The sequence below is a fragment of the Panthera uncia genome, chromosome X (assembly GCF_023721935.1).
Source record: "Panthera uncia isolate 11264 chromosome X, Puncia_PCG_1.0, whole genome shotgun sequence".
Classification (NCBI taxonomy): Eukaryota; Metazoa; Chordata; class Mammalia; order Carnivora; family Felidae; genus Panthera; species Panthera uncia.
Window position 1 is genome coordinate 41,773,115 of NC_064817.1, and position 23,523 is coordinate 41,796,637.

At 37.4% G+C, this 23,523-nt stretch overlaps 1 protein-coding gene across 1 annotated transcript in view; it reads right to left on the reverse strand.

Moving 5' to 3' along the window:
- The window catches only part of DGKK (diacylglycerol kinase kappa), a 177,348-nt gene that overhangs the window by 84,026 nt on the left and 69,799 nt on the right, over positions 1-23,523 (reverse strand). Inside the window, exons 3-4 of the mRNA XM_049643853.1 lie at positions 22,772-22,852; positions 20,729-20,833 (exon numbers count right to left, since the gene is read on the reverse strand). Of these exons, the coding sequence (XP_049499810.1) occupies positions 20,729-20,833; positions 22,772-22,852 (186 nt within the window). The remainder of the gene's footprint in view (positions 1-20,728; positions 20,834-22,771; positions 22,853-23,523) is intronic.

A 23,523-nucleotide genomic window follows, 5' to 3' on the forward strand; every position in this document is an offset into this window, starting at 1 on the left:
CCATTTTTATATCTTCTTTGGAAAAATGTCTATACAGTACCTTTCCACATTTTAAAATCAGAGTTTGTTTTTTTCGGTATTGAGTTGCAGGTGTTACTTATATATTTTGGATATTAACCCCTTATCAGATATATGGTTTGGCAATATTTTCTCTCATTCCCTAGGTTACCTTTTCACTGTTGACTGTTTTCTTTGCTGTGCAGAAGCTTTTTAGTTTGATGTAATCCCAATATTTACTTTTGCTTATTTGTTTGTGTTTTTGGTGTCATATCTAAGAAATTATTGCCCCAAACAATGTCCAGAAATTTTTCTCTGTTTTTGTCTAGTAGTTTTATACTTTCAGGTCTCATGTTTAAGTTTTTAATTCAGTTTCAGTTGATTTTTGTATATGGTGTAAGGGTCCAAATTCACTTTTAAGCTTACAGATATCCAATTTTCCCAGCGCCATTGATTGAAGAGACTATCCTCCTATTTGGTGTTCTTGGCACACTTGCCAAAGATCAAATGGGGGTAGAAGCATGGATTTATTTATGTGCTATTTTGCTCCATTGACCTATATGCCTTTTTTATGCCAGTACAGTACTGTTTTTATTTTTATTTATTTTTTTGTTATTTTTTTTGAGAGAGAGAGGCAGACAGACACAGACATGAGCAGGGGTGGGTATGGGGGCAGAGGGAGAGGGAGACACAGAATCCAAAGCAGGCTCCCAGTTCTGAGCTGTCAGCACAGAGCTTGATGCGGGGCTCAAACCCACAAACCGTGAGATCATGACCTGGGCCGAAGTCGGACGCCCAACTGACTGAGCCACCCAGGCGTCCCTATAGTACTGTTTTTAGTACTATAACATTGTAATATATTTGGATACAGGAAATATGATGTCTCTAGCTTTTTTCTTATTGCTCTAGATTGCTTTAGCTATTTAGGATCTTTTGTGGTTCCATATGAATTTTAGAATTTTTTTTTTTTCTATTTCTGTAAGGAATCACACTGGTATTTTGATCAGGATTACATTGAAACTGTAGATGGCTTTGATAATATTAATTTGATAATATTAACAGTTATAATCCATGAACATGGGAGATCTATCAATTTATCTATGTCTTATTTAATTTCCTTCATTAATGTTTCATAATATTTATTGTACAAGTATTTCACCTCTTTGGTTAAGCTTATTCCCACATATTTTATTCTTGTTGTTGCTATTGTGAATGGGTTTTTTTTTCTTAATTTCTCTTACAAATAGTTCATTGTTTATGTATAGAAACCCAACTGGTTGTTGTATGTTGATTTTACATCCTACAGCTTTACAGAATTCACTTAGTAGTTCTAACAATTTTGCTGAGGCTTCAAGTGTCCATATATAGATGAATGGATAAAGATGTGTATGTATATACACACAATGGAATATTTTTCAGCCATGAAAAAGAACGAAATGTTGCCATTTGCAACAACACGGATGGAGCTGGACAGTATAATACTAAGCCAAATAAGTCAGTCAGAGAAAGATAAGTACCTTATGATTTCACTCATATGTGGAATTTAAGAAACAAAACATGGGCAAGGAAAAAAGAGAGAAAAAAACCAAGAAACAGACTCTTAATTATAGAGAACAAACTCATGGTTAGTATTGGGGAGGCAGGTGGGGATGGGTTAAGGAGTGAACTTGTCATGATAAGCACCAGATGATGCATGTAATTGTTGAATCACTACACTCTACACCTAAAACTAATATAACACCATATTTTGGCTACACTGCAATTAAAATTAAAAAAATTAGAAAAACTTGTTGAGGCTTTAGGGTTTTCTATGTATATGATTATGTCATCTGCAGAGAAAATTTTACTTTTTTTCTTTCTAATTTGGATGCTTTTTATTTCTTTTTCTTGCCTAATTACTTTGGCTAGGATTTCCAGTATTATGTTGAAAATAAGTGGTGAGGGGCGCCTGGGTGGCTCAGTCGGTTAAGGGGCCAACTTCGGCTCAGGTCATGATCTCGCGGTCCGTGAGTTCGAGCCCCGCGTCGGGCCCTGTGCTGACAGCTCAGAGCCTGGAGCCTGTTTCAGATTCTGTGTCTCCCTCTCTCTGACCCTCCCCCATTCATGCTCTGTCTCTCTCTTTCTCAAAAATAAATAAACATAAAAAAAATAAAAAAAAAAGAAAATAAGTGGTGAGAGTAGGAATCTTTACCTTGTACCAGCTTTTAGAAAGCAAACTTTCAGTTTTTGCCATTAATTATGATGTTAGCTATGGACTTTTCATATGGCCTTTATTGTCTTAAGGTAAGACCCTTATGTTCCTATTTTGTTAAAAGTTTTGATGATTGGTTATTGTTGAACATTATGAAATACTTTTTCTGAATCTATTGAGATGATCATGTTTTTCCTTTCACTTTGTTAATGTGTTGTATCAGAATGATCAATTTATCTATGTTGAACCACTCTTGCATTTCTGGGGTAAATACTTCTTGGTTATGATATATGATCTTTTTAATGTACTACTGAATTGAGTTTGCTAGTATTTTACTAGGGATTTTTGCATTCATGTTTGTCAGGAATACTGGCCTGTGCTTTTCTTTTCTTGTAGTATCTTTGCCTGGTTTTGTCTGGTTTGGTATCTAAACTTTGGAAGAATTTAGAGAGGACTGATATTAATTTTCTTTGAATGTTTGGTAGCATTCACCCATGGTATCAGTAAAGCCATCAGGTCCTGGACCTTTCTTTCTTGGAAGGCTGGTGATTACTGATTCAGTCTCCTTATTTGTTACTGGTCTATTCATGTTTTATATTTATTCCTGATTTATTTTTAATAGTTTGTATGTTTCTAGGAATTTATCTGTTTATTTTAGGATATCTAATTTGTCATAGTAGTTTCTTGTGATCCTTTTTATTTTGGAGGTATCTATTTTAATGTCTATTCTTTCATTTCTGACTTTTTTTGAACCTTATTTTCTTAGTTAAATTCTGTTCACCCTTTCAAAAAGATCACCACTTTGTTTTGTTAACTTTTATAATTTTTGTTCATTTGATTTAGTTCTTCTCTAATCTTTATTATTTCTTCACTGCTACTAAATTTGGGCTTAGTTTCTTGTTTTTCTAGTTCCTTGAGGTGTAAAGTTAGGTTGTTTATTTGAGCTCCTTTTTTTCTAATGGAGGTATTTACTATAAACTTCCTTCTTACACATGCTTTTGTTACACGCCTAAGTTTTGGTATAGTTTATCGTCATTTGTGTTTTTCTAAATATATTTCAAAATTCCCTTTGGATTTCCTCTTTGACCCAATTGTTCAAAAGTGTTTAGGGGCACCCGGCTAGCTCAGTTGGAAGAGCATGCAACTCTTGATTTGGGGGTTGTGAGTTTGAGCCCCACAATGGGTGTAGAGATTACTTAAGTGAATAAATAAAAACTTGTCCAAAAAAGTGTACTAGGAGGAGTTAAGATTGTGGGGGCATAGGGGGACCCTAAGATTGTCTTGTCCCTTGCATATAGCTAGATAAATATCAAATCATTTTGAACATTGAAGAAATCAATCTGAGAGCTAAGAGAGCAAAACTGCACAACTAGAGATAGAAAAAATGGCCACATCATGAAAGGAGAAAGAATACAACAGGCTTTCATAACAATCACACACACACAAAACCAGTGACCCAGACAAAATGACAAGATGGAGAAGTTCACCCCAAAAGAAAGAACCGGAAAAAGCCATGACCAGGGATTTAATCGTTACAGATACAAATAATATGGCTGAACAAGATTTAAAACAATAATCATAAGGATACTAGCTGTATGTGAGAAAAACACAAAAGACACTAGAGGCTCCTTTATTGCAGAGATAAAAGAACTAAAAAACTAGTCAGGCAAAAATTTAAAAATGCCATGACAATGAGATGGATGGAGCAGAGGAGTGAATCAGTGATATACAAAATAAACTTATGGAAAATAATAAAGCTGACAAAAAGAGGGAAAGAAAAGTATTGGATCACAAATATAGAATCAGGGAACTCAGCCACTACTTAAAGCATAATAACATTTGTATCATAGGAGTCCCAGAGGAATAAGAAAGAAAAGGGAGCAGAAGGTTCATTTGAGCAAAGTAAAGCTGAAAAGTTCCCAATCTGGGGACAGAAAAAGACATCGAAATCTAAGAAGCACAGAGAACTCCCATTAAATTCAACAAAAGCCCTCCTTCACCAAAACACATCATAGTCAAATTCACAAAATACACAGACAAGGAGAGAACCCTGAACACAACAAGGGTAAAAAAGTCCTTAACCCACAAGGGAAGACAGGTCAGGTTCACAGCAGATCTGCCCCAGAAGCTTGGCAAGCCAGAAGGGAGTGGTGTGATATATTCAACATGCTGAATGGGAAAAATATGCAGCCACTAATACTTTATCCAGTAAAGCTGTAATTAAGAATAGAAGAAGAGATGAAGAATTTCCCAAACAAAAACTAAAGGAATTCAGTAATACTAAACCAGCACTTTAAGAAATATTAAAGGGGACACATTGGGGGGGGAAATACCAAAACCAACAAAGACTAGAAAAGAACAGAGAGCACGACCAGAAACACAAACTTTACAGGTAACACAATGGCACTAAACTGTTATCTTTCATTAATCACTCTGAATGGAAATAGATAAATTCTCCAATCAAAAGACATAGGGTATCAGAATGGATGAAAAAACAAGACTCATCTATATGCTTCCACAAGAGACTCATTTTAGACCTAAAGACATCTGCAGGTGGAAAGTAAGGAAATAGAGAATCATCTATCATGCTAATGGACACCAAAAGAAAGCTGGAGTAGTCATACTTATATCAGACAAATTACATTTTAAATGGAAGAGACAAAGAAGGGCATTATATCATAATTAAAGGGTCTATCCATCCAGAAGATTTAACAATTTTAAGTATTTATGCCCCTAACATGAAGCACCCAAATATATAAATCAATTAATAACAAACATAAAGAAACTCACTTACAATAATACAATAATAGCAGGGGACTTTAACACCTCACTTACAGCGATGGACAGATAATTTAAGCAGAAAATCAACAAGGAGGGGCGCCTGGGTGGCTCAGTCAATTAAGCATCCAACTTTGGCTCAGGTCATGATCTCAGAGTTTGTGAGTTCAAGTCCCACGTTAGGCTCTGTGCTGAGAGATCAGAGCCTGGAGCCTATTTCATATACTGTGTCTCCTTCTCTCCCTTTCCCTCCCCCACTCATGCTCGCTCACTTACTCTCTTTCTCTCTCTCTTAAAAATAAATAAACATTGAAATTGGCAGACCATAATGGAGTGGCAGGAAATAGTCAATGTGCTGAATAGGAAAAAAAATATGCAGCCTAGAATCCTTTATCCAGCAAGGCTGTCATTCAGAATAGAAGGAGAGATAAAGGCTTCCCCAGACAAACAAAAGCTGAAGTTCATGACCACTAAACCAGTCCTGGAGACTATGAGTGGAACACTACAAACACTAGAAATGACCAGAAACATCACCATAAGCATGAAACCTACAGATAACACAATGACATTAATCCATATCTTTCAATAATAACTCTGAATGTAAATGGAATAAATGCTCTGATCAAAAGACATAGGGTATCAGAATGGATAAAAAAAATGAGATCCATCTATATGCTGTCTACAAGAGACCCATTTTATACCTGAGGACACCTTCAGATTGAAAGTAAGGGGATGGAGAACTATCTTTCATGCTACTGGAAGTCAAAAGAAAGCTGGAGTAGCCATACTTATATCACACAAACTATATTTTAAACTAAAGGCTGTAACAAGAGCTGAAGAAGAGCATTATATAATAATTATGGGGTGTATCCATTAAGAAGAGCTACAATTGTAAATGTTTATGCCCCCAATTTGGCACACCCAAATACATTAATCAATTAATCATAAACATAAGAATCTTATTGAGAGGAATACTGTAATTGCAGGGGACATTAATACTCCACTTACAACAATGGACAGATCATCTAGGCAAAAATTCAATAAAGAAACAATGGCCTTGAATGATACACCGAACCAGACGGACTTGACAGATATACTCAGAACTTTTCATCCAAAAGCAGCAGAATACACATTCTTTTGAGTGTACATGGAACATTCCCCATGATAGACCACATATTTGGTCACAAAACAGCCCTCAATAAATATAAAAGAACTGAGATCATACCATGCATATTTTCTGATCACAACAATATTAAACTTGAAATCAACCACAAGAAAAAATTTGGAAAGCATCCAAATGCATGGGTGTTAAAGAACATCCTACTAAATAATGAACTGGGTCAACCAGGCAATTAAAGAAGAAATTTTAAAATATATGGAAACAAATGAAAATGAAGACATGACAGTCCAAACCCTTTGGGATGCAGCAAAGGCAGTCCTAAGAAGAAAATACATTGCAATTCATCCCTATCTCTAGAAACAAGAAAAATCCCAAATACAGAATCTAACAACACACCTAAAGGAACTAGAAGAAAAACATCAAAGAAACCCCAAAAGCAGCAGAAGAAGAGAAATAATAAAGGTTAGAGAAGAAATAAACAATATAGAATAAAAAAACCCAGAACAGATCAATGAATCTAAGAGCTGGTTTTTAAAAAAAAAATAAGCAAAGTTGATAAACTCCTAGTCAGACTACTCAAAAAGAAAAGAGAGAGGACCCAAATAGATAAAATCATGAATGAAAGAGGACAGATCACAACCAACATCACAGAAATGCAAAAAATTATCAGAGAATACTATGAAAATTTTATGCCAACAAACTGGACAACCTGGAGGAAATGGACAAATTCCCAGACACCCACACACTACCAAAACTCAAATGGGAAGAAATAGAAAATTTCAAGAGACCCATAACCAGCGAAGAAATTGAATTAGTTATAAAAAATCTCCCAACATATAAAAATCTTGGAGAAGATGACTTCCCAGGGAAATTCTACCAGACACTTGAATAGAGTTAATACCTATCCTTCTGAAGCTGTTCCAAAAAATAGAAGTGGAAGGAAAGCTTCTGGACTCATTCTATGAAGCCCATATTACCTTCATTCCAAACCAGAGAGAAACCCCACTAAAAAGGAGAATTACAGGCCAATATTCCTGATGAACATGGATGCAAAAACTCTCAACAAGGTACTAGCAAATCAAATTCAACAGTATATCAAAATAATTACTCACCATGATCAAGTGGGATTCATTCCTGGGCTGCAGAGCTGGTTCAATATTTGAAAATCAATCAATGGGATACACCACATTAATAAAATAAAAGATAAGAACCATATAACCCTGTCAATAGATGCAGAAAAAGCATTTGACAAAATACAGCATCCTTTCTTAATAAAAACCCTCAAGAAAGTCGGGATAGAAGGAACATACCTTAACATCAAAAAAATCATATATGAGAAGCCCACAGCTAATACCATCCTCAATTAGGAAAAACTGAGAGCTTTCCCTTGAGATCAGGAACACAGCAGGGATGTCCACTCTCACCAGTGGTGTTTAACATATTGCTGGAAGTCCTAGCATAAACAATCAGACAAAAAAATGAAATAAAATGCATCCAAATTGGCAAAGAAGTCAAACTTCCACTTTTTGCAGATGACATGATAGTCTATATGGAAAACCTGAAAGACTCCACCAAAAAGCTGCTAGAACTGATATATGAATTCAGCAATGTCGCAGAATAAAAAATCAATGTACAGAAATCAATTGCATTTCTATACACCAATAATGAAGCAACAGAATATCAAGAAATTGATCCAGTATACAATTGCACCAAGAACCATAAAATACTTAGGAATAAACCCAAGCACAGATGTAAAAGATCTGCATAGTGAAAAGTAAAGAAAACTTATGAAGGAAATTTATGGAGACACAAAGAAATGGAAAAATATTCCATGCTCCTGTATTGGTGGACAAATATTTTTAAAATGTCAATACTACCCAAAGGAATCTACACATTCAAAGCAATCCCAATCAAAATCGCACCAGCATTTTTCTCAAAGCTAAAACAAACAATTGTAAAATGTGTTTGGAACCACAAAAGACCCCGAAGAGCCAAAGTAATATTGAAGAAGAAAACCAAAGCTGGAGGCATTACAATCCCAGACTTTAGCCTCTACTACAAAGCTGTAATCAACAAGACAGTATGGCATTGGTCCAAAAACAGACATATAGACCAATGGAATAGAATAGAGAACCCAGAATTGGACCCACAAATGTATGGCCAACTAAGCTTTGCCAAAGCAGGAAACAGCATCCAGTGGAAAAAAGATAGTGTCTTTAGCAGATCGTGCTGGGAGAATTGGACAGCAACATGCAGAAGAATAAAACTGGACCACATTCTTACATCATACACAAAAATAAACTCAAAATGGATGAAAGACCTAATTGTGAGACAGGAAACAATTAAAACTTTAGAGGAGAAAACAGGCAACAACCTCTTTGACCTCAGTCGCAGCAATTTCTTTCTCAACACGTCTCTGAAGGCAAGGGAAATAAAAGGAAAAATGAAGTATTGGGACCTCATCAAGATAAAAAGCTGCTGCACTGCAAAGGAAACAATCAGCAAAACTAAAAGGCAACCGACGGAATGGGAAAAGATATTTGCAAATGACATATCAGATTAAAGGCTAGTGTCCAAAATCTATAAAGAATTTACCAAACTCAACATCCAAAAACCAAATAATCCAGTGAAGAAATGGGCAGAAGACATGAATAGACACTTTTCCAAAGAAGACATCCAGATGCCCAATAGACATCTGAAAAGATGCCCAACATCATTCATCATCAGGGAAATAAAAATCAAAACCACATTGAGATACCACCTCACACCTGTCAGAAAGGCTAACATTAACAACTCAGGAAACAACAGATGTTGGTGAGGATGTGGAGAAATGGGAACCCTCTTGCACTGTTGGTGGGAATACAAACTGGTACAGCTGCTCTGGAAAACAGTGTGGAGGTTCCTCAAAAAATTAAAAATAGAACTACCCTAAGACCCAGAAATGGCACTACTAGGAATATATCCAAAGGATACAGGAGTTCTGATTCATACGGGAACTTGTACTCCAATGTTTATAGCAATGCTTTCAACAACAGCCAAATTATGGAATGAGCCCAAATGTCCATCAACTGATGAATGGATAAAGACAATGTGGTTTATATTTATAATGGAATACTACTTGGCAGTAAGAAAGAATGAAGTCCTGCCATTTGCAACAATATGGTGGGAACTGGAGGGTACTATGCTAATTAAAATAAGTCAGTCAGAGAAAGATATCATGTTTTCACTCATATATGAAACTTGAGAAAGTTAACAAAGACCATGGGGGAAGAAAAAGGGAAAAATAATTTCAAACAGAGAGGGAGTCAAACCATAAGAGACTCTTGAATACAGAGAACAAACAGGGTTGATGGGGGTGAGCAGGGGATGGGGAAAATGGGTGATGGGCATTTAGTAGGGCACTTTTTGGGATGAGCACTGACTGTTGTATGTAAGCAATGAATCATGGGAATCTACCCCCAAAAGCAAGAGCACACTGCATACAATGTATGTTACTTAACTTGACAATAAATTATGTTAAGTAAATAAGTAAATGAATAACCATTTAAAAAATTAAAAAAAAAAAGAAAATCAACAAAGAAACAATAGTTTTAAATGACACACTGGACCAGATAGACTTAACAGATATAGTCAGAACATTTCATCTTAAAGCAGCAGAATACATACTCTTTTTGAGTACACATGGACTATTCTCAAGATTACATCACTTACTGGGTCACAAACCAGACTGCAACAAGTATAAAACCATTGAGATCATACCATACATGTTTTCAGACCACAATGCTATTAATATTGAAGTCATCCACTAGAAAAAAATTGGAAAGACCACAAATACATAGAAATTAAAGAATATCCTACTAAAGATTTAATGGGTTAACCAGGAAATCACAGAAGAAATAAAAAAAGTACATGGAATCAAATGAAAATGAAAACATGACAGTCCAAAACCTTTGGGATGCAGCAAAGGCAGTCCTAAAAGGGAAGTATATTAAAGTACAGGCCTACCTCAAGAAGCAAGAAAAGTCCCAAATATACAATGTAACCTGACACTTTAATGAGCTACAAAAGGAACAGCAAATAAAGCCAAAAGTCAGTAGAAGAAGGGAAATAATAAAGATTAGAGCAGAAATAAACCATATAGAAAAAAAAATACACAGTAGAACAGATCAATGAAACTAAGATCTGGTTCGTTGAAAGAATTAACAAAATTGATAACTCCCTAGCCAGAATTATCAAAAGGAAAAAGATAAATGACACAAAATCATGAATGAAAGAGGAGAGATCAAAGATAACATCACAGAAATACAAACAATTAAAAGAGAATATTAGGGAAAATTATATGCCAACAATTTGGGCAATCTGGAAGAAATGAAAAAATTCCTAGAAACATACAAACTATCAAAACAGAAACAGAAAGATATAGAAAATATGAGCAGACCCCTGTCCAGCAAAGAAATTGAATCATTAATAAAAAAAAAAATCTCCCAACAAACAAAAGTCCTGGGCCCGATGGCTTCCCAGGGGAATTTTACCAGGAATACTACTTGGCAATGAGAAAGAATGAAATCTGGCCATTTGCAGCAACGTGGATGGAACCGGACAGTATTATGCTAAGTGAAACAAGCCAGGCAGAGAAAGATAGATACCATATGTTTTCACTCATATGTGGATCTTCAGAAACTTAACAGAAGGCCATGGGGGAGGGGAAGGGGGGAAAATGTTACAGAGAGGGAGGGAGGCAAACCACAAGGGACTCTTAAGGACTGAGAGCAAACTAAGTGTAGATGGGGGGTGGGGGAGAGGGGAAAGTGGGTTATGGGCAAGGATGATGGCACTTGTTGGGATAAGCACTGGGTGTTTTATGGAAACCAATTTGACAATAAATTATATTTTTAAAAAAAGTTAATACGTTCTTCTCAAACTGTTCCAAAAAATAGAAATTGAAGGAAACTTCCAAGCTCATTCTATAAGGTTAGCATTACCTTGATTCCAAGACCTTGATTCCAGACAAAGACCTCACTAAAAAGGGGAATTACAGGCCAATATCCCTGATGAACGTAGATGCAAAAATTCTCAATAAGATACTAGCAAATCAAATCCAACAGTACATTAAAAGAATGATTCACCATGATCAAGTGGGATTTATTCTTGAAATGCAGGGGTGGTTCAATATTTGCAAATAAATCAACATGATACACCACATTAATAAAAGAAAGGATAACAACCATATGATCCTCTCAATAGATGCATTAAAAGCATGTGACAAAGTACAGCATTCATTATTGATAAAAAAAAAACCTCTCAACAAAGTAGGTATAGATGCAACATACCTCAACATCATAAAAGCCATATACAAAAGACCTATAACTAATACCATACTCAATAGGAAAAACTGACAGCTTTTCCTCTATGGTCAAGAACAAGACAGGGATGTTCACTTTTATCATTACTATTTAACATTGTAGTGGAAGTCTTAGCTTCAGCAATCAGACAAAAAAAGAAATAAAAGGCATCCAATTAGGCAAGGAAGAAGTCAAATTTTCACTATTTGTAGACGATATGATGCTCCATGTAGAAAACCTGAAAGGGGGCACCTGGTGGCTCCATCAGTTAAGTGTCCAGCTCTTCGTTTTGACTCAGGTCATGATCTCACAGTTTGTAAGATCCAGCCCTGAACTGGGTTCAGTGCTGACAGTGTGGAGCCTACTTGGGGTTCTCTCTCCTCTCTCTAGCCCCTCTCTCCACTCATGCTCTCTCTCTTTCTCAAAAGAAATAATAAATGATTTTTTTTAAAGAAAAGGAAACCTGAAAGACTCCATCAAAAATTTGCTAGAACTAATACTTGAATTTAGCAAAGTTTCAGGATATAAAATCAACATATAGAAGTCTGTTGCATTTCTATACCCCAATAATGAAGCGGAAAAAAAAAAGAAATCAAGGAATTGATCCCATTTACACTTACACCAAAAAACATAAGATACCTAGGAATAACCTTAACCAAAGAGGTAAAAGATCTGTACTCTAAAAACTATAGAACAGTTATGAAAGAAATTGAAGAGGATACAAAGAAATGGGAAAATATTCCATGCTCATGGATTGGAAGAACAAACATTGTTAAAATGTCTATACTTCCTAAAGCAATCTACACATTTAATGCAATCCCTATCAAAATACCACCAGCATTTTTCACAAAACTAGAAAAAACAATCTAAAATTTGTATGGAACCACAAAAGACCCCGAATAGCCACAGAAATCCTGAAAAAGAAAAGCAAAGTGGGAGGCATCATGATTCCAGACTTCAGGCTATATTATAAAGCTGTAGTCATCAAGACAGTATGGTATGGGCACAAACACAGACACATAGATCAATGGAACAGAATAGAAAAGCCAGAAATGGACCCATAAGTATATGGTCAACTAATTTTCCACAAAGTGGGAAAGAATATCCAATGAAAAAAAATGACATTCTTTTCAACAAATGATGTTGGGAAAACTGGACAGGAACATGCAAAAGAATGAAACTGGACTACTTTCTTACACCATACCAAAAATAAATTCAAAATGGATTAAATACCTAAATGTGAGATAGGAAACCACCAAAATCCAAGAGAAGAGCACAGGCAGCAACTCTTTGACCTTGGTTAGAGCAAGTTCTTACTAAGCAAGAGAAACAAAACCAAAAAGAAACTATTGGAACTTCATCAAAATAAAAAGCTGCACAGTGAAGGAAATAATCAACAAAACTAAAAGGCAACCTATGGAATGGGAGAAGATATTTGCAAATGACATATCTGAAAAGGATTAATATACAAAATATGTAAGAACTTATCAAACTCAACACTCAAAAAACAAATAACCCAGTTAAGAAATGGGCAGAAGACATAGACACTTTTCCAAAGAAGACACCCAGATTGCCAACAGACACATGAAAAGATGCTCCACGTCACTCATCATAAGGGAAATACAAATCAAAACCATGATGAGATACCACCACACACCTGTCAGAATGGCTAAAATCAACAACACAAGTAACAACAGGTGTTGGTGAGGATGCTGAGAAAGAGGAACACTTTTGCACTGTTGGTAGGAATGCAAACTGGTGCAGCCACTCTGGAGAACAGTATGAAGGTTCCTCAAAATGTTAAAAATAGAACTACCCTACATCCCAGCAATTGCACTAATAGGTATTTACCCAAAGACTACAAAAATACAGATTCAAAGAGGGTACATGCCCCCTGATATTTATAGCAGCATTATCAACAGTAGCCAAACTATTGAAAGTGTGCAAGTGTCCATAGAGTGATGATATAATATATAATATATAATATATAATATATAATATATAATACATATGTATTATATATGTATATATATATATGTATAATGGAATATTATTTAGCCATCAAAGATAATGAAATCTTGCTATTTTCAATGATGTGGATGGAGCTAGAGGGTATTATGCTAACCAAAATAAGCTAATTAAAGAAAGACAAATACTATATGATTTCACTCGTGTAGAATTTAGGAAACAATGCAGATGAGCATGTGGGAAGGGAAAAAAAAGGAGAGAGGGAAATAAATCCTAAGAGACTTTTAACTACAGAGAACAAATTGAGAGTTGATTGAGGGAGGTGAGGGGGGGAATGGGCTAAATAGGTGATGGGAATTAAGGTGGGCACTCATTATGATGAACACTGGGTGTTATATGTAAGTGATGAATCACTAATTCTTTTCCTGAAATCAATATTACACTATATGTTAACTAACTAGAATTTAAGTAAAAATTTGGGGAAAAATAAAAAATAAAAAAGTGTACTGTTTAGTTTCCATATATACATGAATTTGCCCATTTTATTGCTGTTATTTATCTCATTCCATTATGGTCAGAAGAGATACTTAGAGTGATTTCTATTTTCTTTTTTTTTTAATTGAGAGATAGAGTGTGTGGAAGTGAGTGGGAGAGGGGCAGAGGGAGGGAGGGAGAGAGAGAGAGAGAGAGAGAGAGAAGAATCTTAAGCAGTTTCCACACCCAGCATGGAGCCCTACGTGGGGCTCAATCTCACAACTGTAAGATGATGACCTAAGCTGAAATCAAGAGTCATTTAACCAACAGCCACCCAGATGCCCCTGATTTCTATTTTCTTAAACTTGTCAAGACTTGTTTTGTGACATAATTTGTTACTATCCTGGAGAATGTTCCATGCACCCTCAAGAAAAATGTGTCTTGCAGCTGTTGAGTGGAAATTTCTGTATATGTCAGTTAGGTCCATTGGGTCAATAGTGTTATACAAGTCAACTGTTTATTAATTTTCTGTCTTCAGGTTTTATACATTATTGTAAGTACACTATTGAAGTTCCCTATAATTATTGTATTGATGTCAATTTCTGCTTTCAGATCTGTCATTATTTGCTTCATCTATTTAGGTACTCTTATGCTGGGTACATATATTTTTATAACTGTATTTTTCTGTTGAATTGACCCTTTTATCATTATATAATGCCCTTCTTTGTCTCTAGAAACAGTTTTAGACTTAAAGTATAATTTGTCTGATATAAGCATATAAGTATATCATATAGGCATATGATATAAGTACCTCTGCTTTCTTTTGATTGCCATTTGCAATCAAAACAGACTATATTTTTTAGTCTGTTCCCTTTTAGCCCATAATTTCTTCAAGTCTAAAGTGAGCCTTGTATACAGTGTTATTTCTGGATCTTACTTTTTTTTGCATTCAGGTACTCCATGTCTTTTCTAAGTTTTAATTTAAATTCCAGTTAGTTAATATACAGACTAATATTAGTTTAAGAAGTACAGGTCAGTAATTCCACACTTCCATACAGCATTCAGGTCTCATCACAAGTGCACTCCTTAATCCTCATCACCTATTTAGCCCATCACCCCCATCCACCTCCCCTCTGGTAATGATTAGTTTGTTCTCTTTAGTTAGGAATGTGTTTCTTAGTTTCTCTCTCTCTCTTTTTCCCCTATGCTCATTTGTTTTGTTTCTTAAATTCTACATATAAGTGAGATCATATGGTATTTTTCTTTCTTTGACTGACCTATGGGGAAAACTGCACTGTTGATGGGAATGAAAACTGGTGCAGCCACTCTGGAAACCAGTATGGCGGTTGCTTGAAAGCTTAAAAATAGAACTACCCTATGATCTAGCGATTGCACTCCTAGGTATTTACCTAAAGGATACAAAAATTACAGATTCAAAGGGGTACATGCACCCCATGTTTATAGTAGCATTATCTACAATAGCCAAAATTTTAAAACAGCCCGAGTGTATGTCAACTAATGAATGGATATACATATATACACACACACATAATGGAATATTACTCAGCCATAGAAAAAAATGAAATCTTGCCATTTGCAATGACATGGTGGAGCTAGAGAGTATTACAGTCCATATCTTTTGATTGATGACTTTAATCTATTTACATTTAAAGTGATTGTTGGTGAAGACTATTACCACTCTGATATTTGTTTTCTATATGTATTTCAGTTGTTTTGACTCTGTTTTCTTTTCTTGTCTTTTTTTTATTGTTTGATGATTATTTTTTTTTTGCAGAGATTTGTTTTGGTTTTCTTCTCTATCTTTTATGTATCTATCATAGGTGTTTTTCCGGGGGGAGGCAGCTCAAGACTTGTATAAAATATCTCATAGTTATAACATTCTATTTTAAGTTGCTAACAATTTAGCTTCAATAGCACACAAAAATATTACACTGTTACTCACCCCACCAAACGCATATACTTTGTGTTCTTATACACAGAGTTTGCTTATTTTTATGTTACGTATGTATCCATTAACAAATTTTTACCTACTAACTTTTATTTTAAGGTTATAAGGAATTTATTAACTACATAAATTAACACATAAATTGCCATTGTTATATTGATCCTTCTACAGATATATATTTACATTGACTTGTGAGCTTTATGCTTTCATAAGCATTCATATTGTTTAGCGTGTTTTTATTTCAATTTGAAGAACTCCTCTAAGCATTTCTTGTACCCATCTTTAAGGCAGGTCTAGTGGTGACAAACTCCCTCAGTTTTTGTTTGGGAAAGACTTTACCTCTCCTTCATTTGAAAGGATAATTTTACCAGGTATAGTATTCTTGTATGTAAGTTTTTTTTTCTTTCAGCACTTTGATTACATCATCTCACTCTTTCCTGGTGGGGAAGATATATATTGAAAAAAACTGCTTATAGTCCTATTAGGGCTCCCTTATATGTAATAGGTTACTTTTCTCTTGCTGCCTTCAAAATTCTCTTTGTTCTTGACTTTTAACAATTTGATTATGTCTTGGTGTAGTCTTCTTTGTGAAGAGATCTTGTATGAAGTCTTTTGAGCTTCATGAACTTGTATTTCCAACTTTCTCCCAAGATTTGGGGAGTTTTCAACCATTATTTCTTTAAATAGCTTTCTGCCCCTTTCTCTTTTTTTCTTGGATTCCCATAATGCATATATTTGTTTGCTTTTATCCATGCTTTTTCATTATTTTTTTCTCTTCTGACTGATTTCAAATGACCTGTTTGCAGATTCTTTCTTCTGCTTGATCAAGTCTGCTGTTAAAGCTCCCTGCTGCATTTTTCATTTCATTTATTGTATTATTCAGCTCAAAAATTTGGCTCTTTTTTAATGATTTCTTTTGTTGAGGTTCTCATTTTGTTCATGTATTATTTTCCTGGTTTCACTGAATGATCCATCTGTGCTCTCTTGGAGCTCACTGAACTTCCTTAAAACAATTACTTTGACTTCTCTTTCAGGAAATTCATAGATCTTTATTTCTTTGATGTCAATTACCAGAAAACTATTGTTAATTCTTTGGTTGTGTTCTGTTTTTTTGATTTTTTTTTTGTATTTTTGGTACCATTGCATTGATGTCTGCACACTTGATGGAGCAGTCACCTCTTTCAGACTTTACAGGTTCTCTTTGGGGATAAAGACTTATCTATAGGTGGTTGTGAGGATATCAATTTGGGTTGGATATGGCGGCTCTGGTTTCAAGGTGTGCAGCAGCAGTTCCTGCTTTAGGAAGGGCACAGCAGCAAAGTTTCAGTGGAGCTCCATCAGCTGAGGCCAGTGTTGGTCAAGGCTGTGGGATTCCACAATGGTGGTAAGAGCTGTTGTGCTCCTTGGTGGTGGAGGCTCCTTGGTTATCCTGTTCTCCTTTTTCTCTACAAAGGAAGTCATTGCCAAGAAGATCCCTATTATTGTTGAGTTCAGTGTGTGGGCACACACGTGTCTGTAGGTGCCTGAATCAGGGTCACAAACACATTTGCAGTGGCAATGGTGTTGATGTCTGGGCTGTGGGCACCTGCAGAGTGGCCATGGCACTGGGGTTGGAGTTCAGGGTCATCCATAAAAACTGGTATTATGGACTGGGGCACAGGTGTATTTATCATGATGCCCTGGTGTGTGTGGCATGGGTGTGTGCTGAGCAGCCATGGAGCTGGAGTCCAGGATGTGTGTACGGTTGCAGGAGTGGAGGCTGTGATTCTGGTTGTAGGGAGGATCAAGATGCAGTGTTGACAGCTTAGTGGGGTGCATGCAGTGGCACTTCCCCAGTGTAGGCACAGTGGTAGCAGCTTTTTCAGGGACATTAATGCAATAGCTCTCTTGGGGAACATCACAGCAGCATGGGCTCCAGGTAACTGATTGTTTTAGCATCAATAAACTCTGTAGAGCATCTCCATGGTGGAAGTTGCATGTGTCCACAGCATTGATGAGGACTGTTGGAATCCTCCTGCTCTCCTTTTCCCTTATGGAGGGAAGTCAGACTAAGGGGATTCTTTTTGGCCCCAAGCTCCCGCCAGACTGGAGGCTGGGGCAATGCATGTAAATAACTAGCTATGCTTTTCTACATGGCCATTCTGTCTCTGTGCTCCATAGAGTTTCTACAGCTTCTTTATTGTATTCTGGAGCTCTTTCAGAGCTATTCTAGCTAGGATGTACCTCTTTATTTGTTGTTCTGGATGTTTTTGTGGGAGAGAGGATGAGCATTGGGACCTCCTAATCCACAATCTTTCTGATGTCACTATGAAAAATTAATTTTTTATACAACATTCTCAGAAGCAGTTCCTTAAATAGTTTGCTTTAAATGCTTCTAGTAACAGGAAGGTTTCTACCACAAGGGGCAGCAGATGCCATTCTTGTAGCACAAACTGAAATGTTAGAAAGTTATTCTACTAGGCCAAAGACTAGAAAAACGGTCTAACATTTAGAACTTTAACAACTGAATGGACTCTTTTGTAAGAATCTTAGTTCTCCATCTTTGGAAGCATTCAAATAAAGGCTGCATGACTTGATCTAAAGATGCTTTGAGTGGAAGATGGCAGCGTAGGAGGACGCTGGGCTCATTGCACGTCCTGCTGATCACTTAGATTCCACCTACACCTGCCTAACTAACCAAGAAAACCACCAGAAGACTAGCAGAACGGAGTCTCCGGAGCCAAGCGGAGTCAAGAGGCCCACAGAAGAGGGTAGGAAGGGCGGCGAGGCGGTGCGTGCTCCACGGACTGGCAGGAGGGAGCCGGGGAGAAGGGGCAGCCTGCCGGCCAAGCAGAGCCCCCAAGTCTGGCTTGCAAAAGCGGAGGGGCCGGACAGAGTGTGTTCCGACAGCAAGCGCGACTTAGCATCTGGGAAGTCATAAGTTAACAGCTCTGCTCAGAAAGCGGGAAGGCTGGAGGACAAAGGGAGGGAGAGTTGCTGAGCCCCCGGACTACAGAGCTCAGTTTGTTGGGGAACAAAGGAGCTCACCAGCGCCATCTCCCTCGCCCATCCCCCAGCCAAAATCCCAAAGGGAACCAGTTCCTGCTAGGGAACTTGCTTGATCCGAGCAAACACCCAACTCTGTGCTTCTGCAGAGCCAACCCTCCGGCAATGGGTCTGACTCCCTCCGGCTGCCACAGGGCCCCTCCTAAAGTGGATCACCTAAGGAGAAGCAAGCTAAGCCTGCCCCTCCTGCCCCCGTGCACCTTGCCTACACACCCCAGCTAATACGCCAGATCCCCAGCACCACAAGCCTGGCAGTGTGCGAGTAGCCCAGACAGGCCATGCCACCCCACAGTGAATCCCGCCCCTAGGAGAGGGGAAGAGAAGGCACACACCTGTCTGACTGTGGCCCCAGTGTTGGTCTGGGGGCAGACATCAGGGCTGACTGTGGCTCCGCCCACCAACTCCAGTTATACACCACAGCACAGGGGAAGTGCCCTGCAGGTCCTTACCACTCCAGGGACTATCCCACAGGGATGATGATGGAAGAGGAGCATGCAAATCACAACTTTTTGTGGCTACCACTAATTCTATGCCATAGTGGGCTCAATTGGAGTGGAGGGGGAAGAATGGGATGAAATCCTCTATTAGGAAAGGAAGAAGAAAATAACAAAGAAGTAAAACAATGAGAGTATTTAATATAAAGACCATCATCAGATTCTAATCAAGAATCTCTCAATTATGCATAGACAATGTGAGCCTGGGAGAGGCCTTACAGATATGTGGGGAGATACCTAGGCCCCAGTTCAGTCAACTTATCATGTACTAATAGCCATGTGTAGCAATGAAAATAAGTGTTTAAGAGCCAGAGGAGTCATAGGGAAATGAGGACACATGGTTTTTTCCATGGCATTATTTTTACTTATAAAACCCATTATTACCATTGGTCCATCCCAAATGCCCATAACAATCCTCTATCTTTTGCTAGTTAATTAAAATATCAGCTTTTTTTGCTTTAGGATGAACTATGTATCGTTCTCTTTCTAAACCCTGGCTCTGAGATTACCCTCAGATTCATTTATTCATTTAAAAAATATTTATTGAGCCTCTACTATGTGCCACACACTGATACAAGGAAACAAATGACAAAAATCCCTCCCCTTTTGAAACTTCTAACTATTGTAGGTCTTCAGAGGAGTGGAACGAGGGCATAGCCCAGAGTTTGAATGGTATACCATTTGTTGCAGGGAGCAGTGGCCAGAGGTTTGGTATTAATAATAAGAATTCTGCTAATCTTTGGAGAGGACTGCTCCTTGCTCTTCCTCCTACATTAGCATAGGGTTTAAGGACATAGGTTTTAGAGTCACACAGCCTGGGTCCAAATCCTGCCTTTTCTACTGAATAGTTATTTCATCTTTGTCTATTTTTTTCTCTTCTGTGAGCCCGAGTTTCATTAGCTGTTATTGTAGCCACTCATCAGACCCAGGTCAAAACTGCTGATTACAGCTTTGCTAACATAAGAACATCGAGGTTAGCTGCTCACATACATCTTGAATGACTCATCCATCGGGCATATAGTGACATCTACATATCAAATGGATGTGTAAAGAGGAAGACACTTGTTGGGATGAGCATTGGGTGTTATATGTAAGCCAATTTGACAATAAATTATATTCTTTAAAAAAAGAGGTATCTAAACCACATACTTACCATGGTTTGAGACTAAGTGAATTACTCCTATTTATAAATAGTTCTAAACAGGTTTCCTAATGATATCCATCTATAATTCCTGACCACATGGTCTCTCTACTTCCATTTTCTATTTCCCTTTTTGAAAGGTGGCTTAACTAATACAACCAATTAAACATTTACTTCTGAGAGTTGTGTGAGTTCTCTACTATTTTTCTTACCTTGCGAATTTCTCCCTGTTGGACGGTTTTTATGACATTGATCCATTCTTCCATGTCTTTTCGGTTGGGTGCAGCCAGGGTAAGTTTTCGTTGTGGTGTGATCACCTAAACAAAAAGTCACATTATTAGCTGGTTCACATTCTACAAGTTTGCTCCCAAACAGAGCCTGTGAACTCTCTAAGGAACTAGACAGGACTATCAACCACAACCCAAGCCACTTCTTAAATGTAAGACAAATTCTCAGATACCTACCCCAAATAATAATAATGGTAATAGTAATAAATAACACTTTAATGACACTTACTATGTGCCAGTTACTGTTCTATTACACTTTATGTATACTATTTATTTCAATCTTCATTAAAACTCCATGAGATGGGCATTATTATTTTTCTCATTTCATAGTCAGGAAAGCTAAGGCAAAGAGAGTTTAATGACTTGCTTAAGGCCACCTAGTAGTTAGAAAGCTGACCTAGAATTAAAATCTAGATTCTTTGGCTCCAGAATATATACTCTTAAGTACGAAGCCATGGACCATCTATTACTCCAGAAAGGTTGCCTGAAAATCCTACTCACTGATGCTCTATCTACTTAAAAAATGGTAAAAATGGTATATGCTTCAGCAGGGTGTACCTCTTTCTGTTTGAGGAGAGAGTAAAAATAGTGAGGAATCTAAAAATCCAGTTTCTTTCTTGCTTATGGTCAAGCCAACCTGAAGAGAATTTTACCATTATGTCTTTGGTGTAAGAACCCCAGCAGGAATAATGAGAAAACTATGCTGAGGGTCTAACAGAGGTAGACCATAGTCAGGACTTAGTTTTTTGCCAGAAGGTAGGAGGGACACAGATGGCTATAGCATCAGCGATTGCTTCAGTAACCCTACTTGTCTTTAATACAAGCCTCCCAAATCTTGGAACTAGTGCTCACAATACCAACAAGCAATTGTTTTTCTCCTTTTGCATGTAGCACAGCATGATTCTGTGATAGATGGGAATAGAATCTAGTGGGAACTGTGATAATGCCACTCATTTTGTCCAAACCCACTCTTGTGTGGGGCTGATGAACAGTGCCTCTGTGTTTTAATTAGGCTAAGGGACATCTTAGTCCTTGGGATTTCTTTGTAGAATAAAGATGAAAAACAGCCTGTATGCTCATCACCTAAAGGTTGAGCTTTTTGGGACTGGGCCAACAGAACTCTTAACTTTACCCTAGGTCAGTGTGATATAATAAGAGAGAAATGATAGTAGGGTCTCCCTCTTATAGCCTATTGCTTTCCTTTCAAAAGATTATGAAGTGTGGACCAGCGATAGAAGTAGGGGTATTGGGCCTGTAGCTCTTTAGTCTGCTAAGTACCGCTCTCCTGAAGGGGAACCCCAGTCTCCATAACCCATCACTGAGGCTGGAAGAAGACAGTTCTGGGAGGAGGTGGGTAGGAGAATTCCTGGGCCAATGGGATTGCTATTTTTCAGTGAGATTTCTGGTCTGGATTCACTTGAATAAGCAAAGACTTATGACATTTCAGCAGTTCCAAACCCTTGAATGCATCCATAGAAAATCCTCTGCTTTCTTTGAGGTAATCTCAGCACAAGGTAGTTTTCACTTTGGATTTAGGTTATTATCTATCAGATCAAAGGAGAGAGTGTCATGTAGTTTGATTTTCCTGATATGTTATACAATATATTAGCGGTCTCTTGAAAGCCTCTCAATGATACTCTTCTAAATCACCTTCACCAGGAGAATTGATTTTTTTCATAATAGTCACTTCCCCACCTCCCAGAAGTCAGTTCAGCTTTATACCAGGCTGGTGTTAGAGAATAGGGACATCACTTTTCCCCCCTATCAGTGGGCTGGTAGAAAATATTTACATGAATAATTTTTAGCACTCATTTGCAATGCTTACTTTAAGTGGATTCCCATATACACTTTAGGATCAAAGGAGACTTGGGAAACCTGAACTCCAAAGAGGCAACACATGGGTATGGCAACCCCTTTTCCCAGCTAGCTCACACATCTACCCATTGAATCATTTCCAATGTTACTTACACAAAAGCTATGGAAAAGATTTCTACAGCTGCTTTCTGCCAAGGCGACCTGAGACAGATCAATTGTTTCAAAACGTGCAAACTGGGAAGATATAAGAGGGAGAAGGAAAAGAACCATCTGGTTAATAATGTCAACAGACACTAAAAGGTAAACACACACACACACACAAATAGGCATTTTTAACAGCCATGAACCAATCATATCTCTGGCTTCAGTGCTGGGATTTATTTAGCATCATGATTTTTTGTTGATATATCATGTGACAAACAAAAACCAAACCAAACTAAAGCAAAACACAACACTTCCTAAAACTCTTATGTGGATTTACAGGAAGGCTTAGGTGGTTCAGAATTATTCAAAACTAAGGGTTTATGCTGGAGAAGATAAAGGGATATGGTTTAACTAAGGGCCTAGTGGAGCAGATAGAAGTTATTAGTTCCTATTTTATCAGCTGGCAACCTCTGACTTTGTTGCTAGTCCTATCCAGTTTGAGGCCTGCATCTCCTTATAAACTGGTTCTAATAGGTAACATCCAGCCAGCAGCAAGGATAGCAGCACTAGGAATACAGATAGGCCTGGCTTCACTGGTATGCATCTTGTGCATTCATACAGGGCACCATGTTCAGCAGTGCCCTGCACTTGGTTTAATGTTCTGCTATTGCAATCTTGACATTTTTAATAACTTTATCCTTGAGTGTGTATTTTGTAAATGAAGTCCAGTGGGACAATGGCTCATGGACATGAGCAGGGGA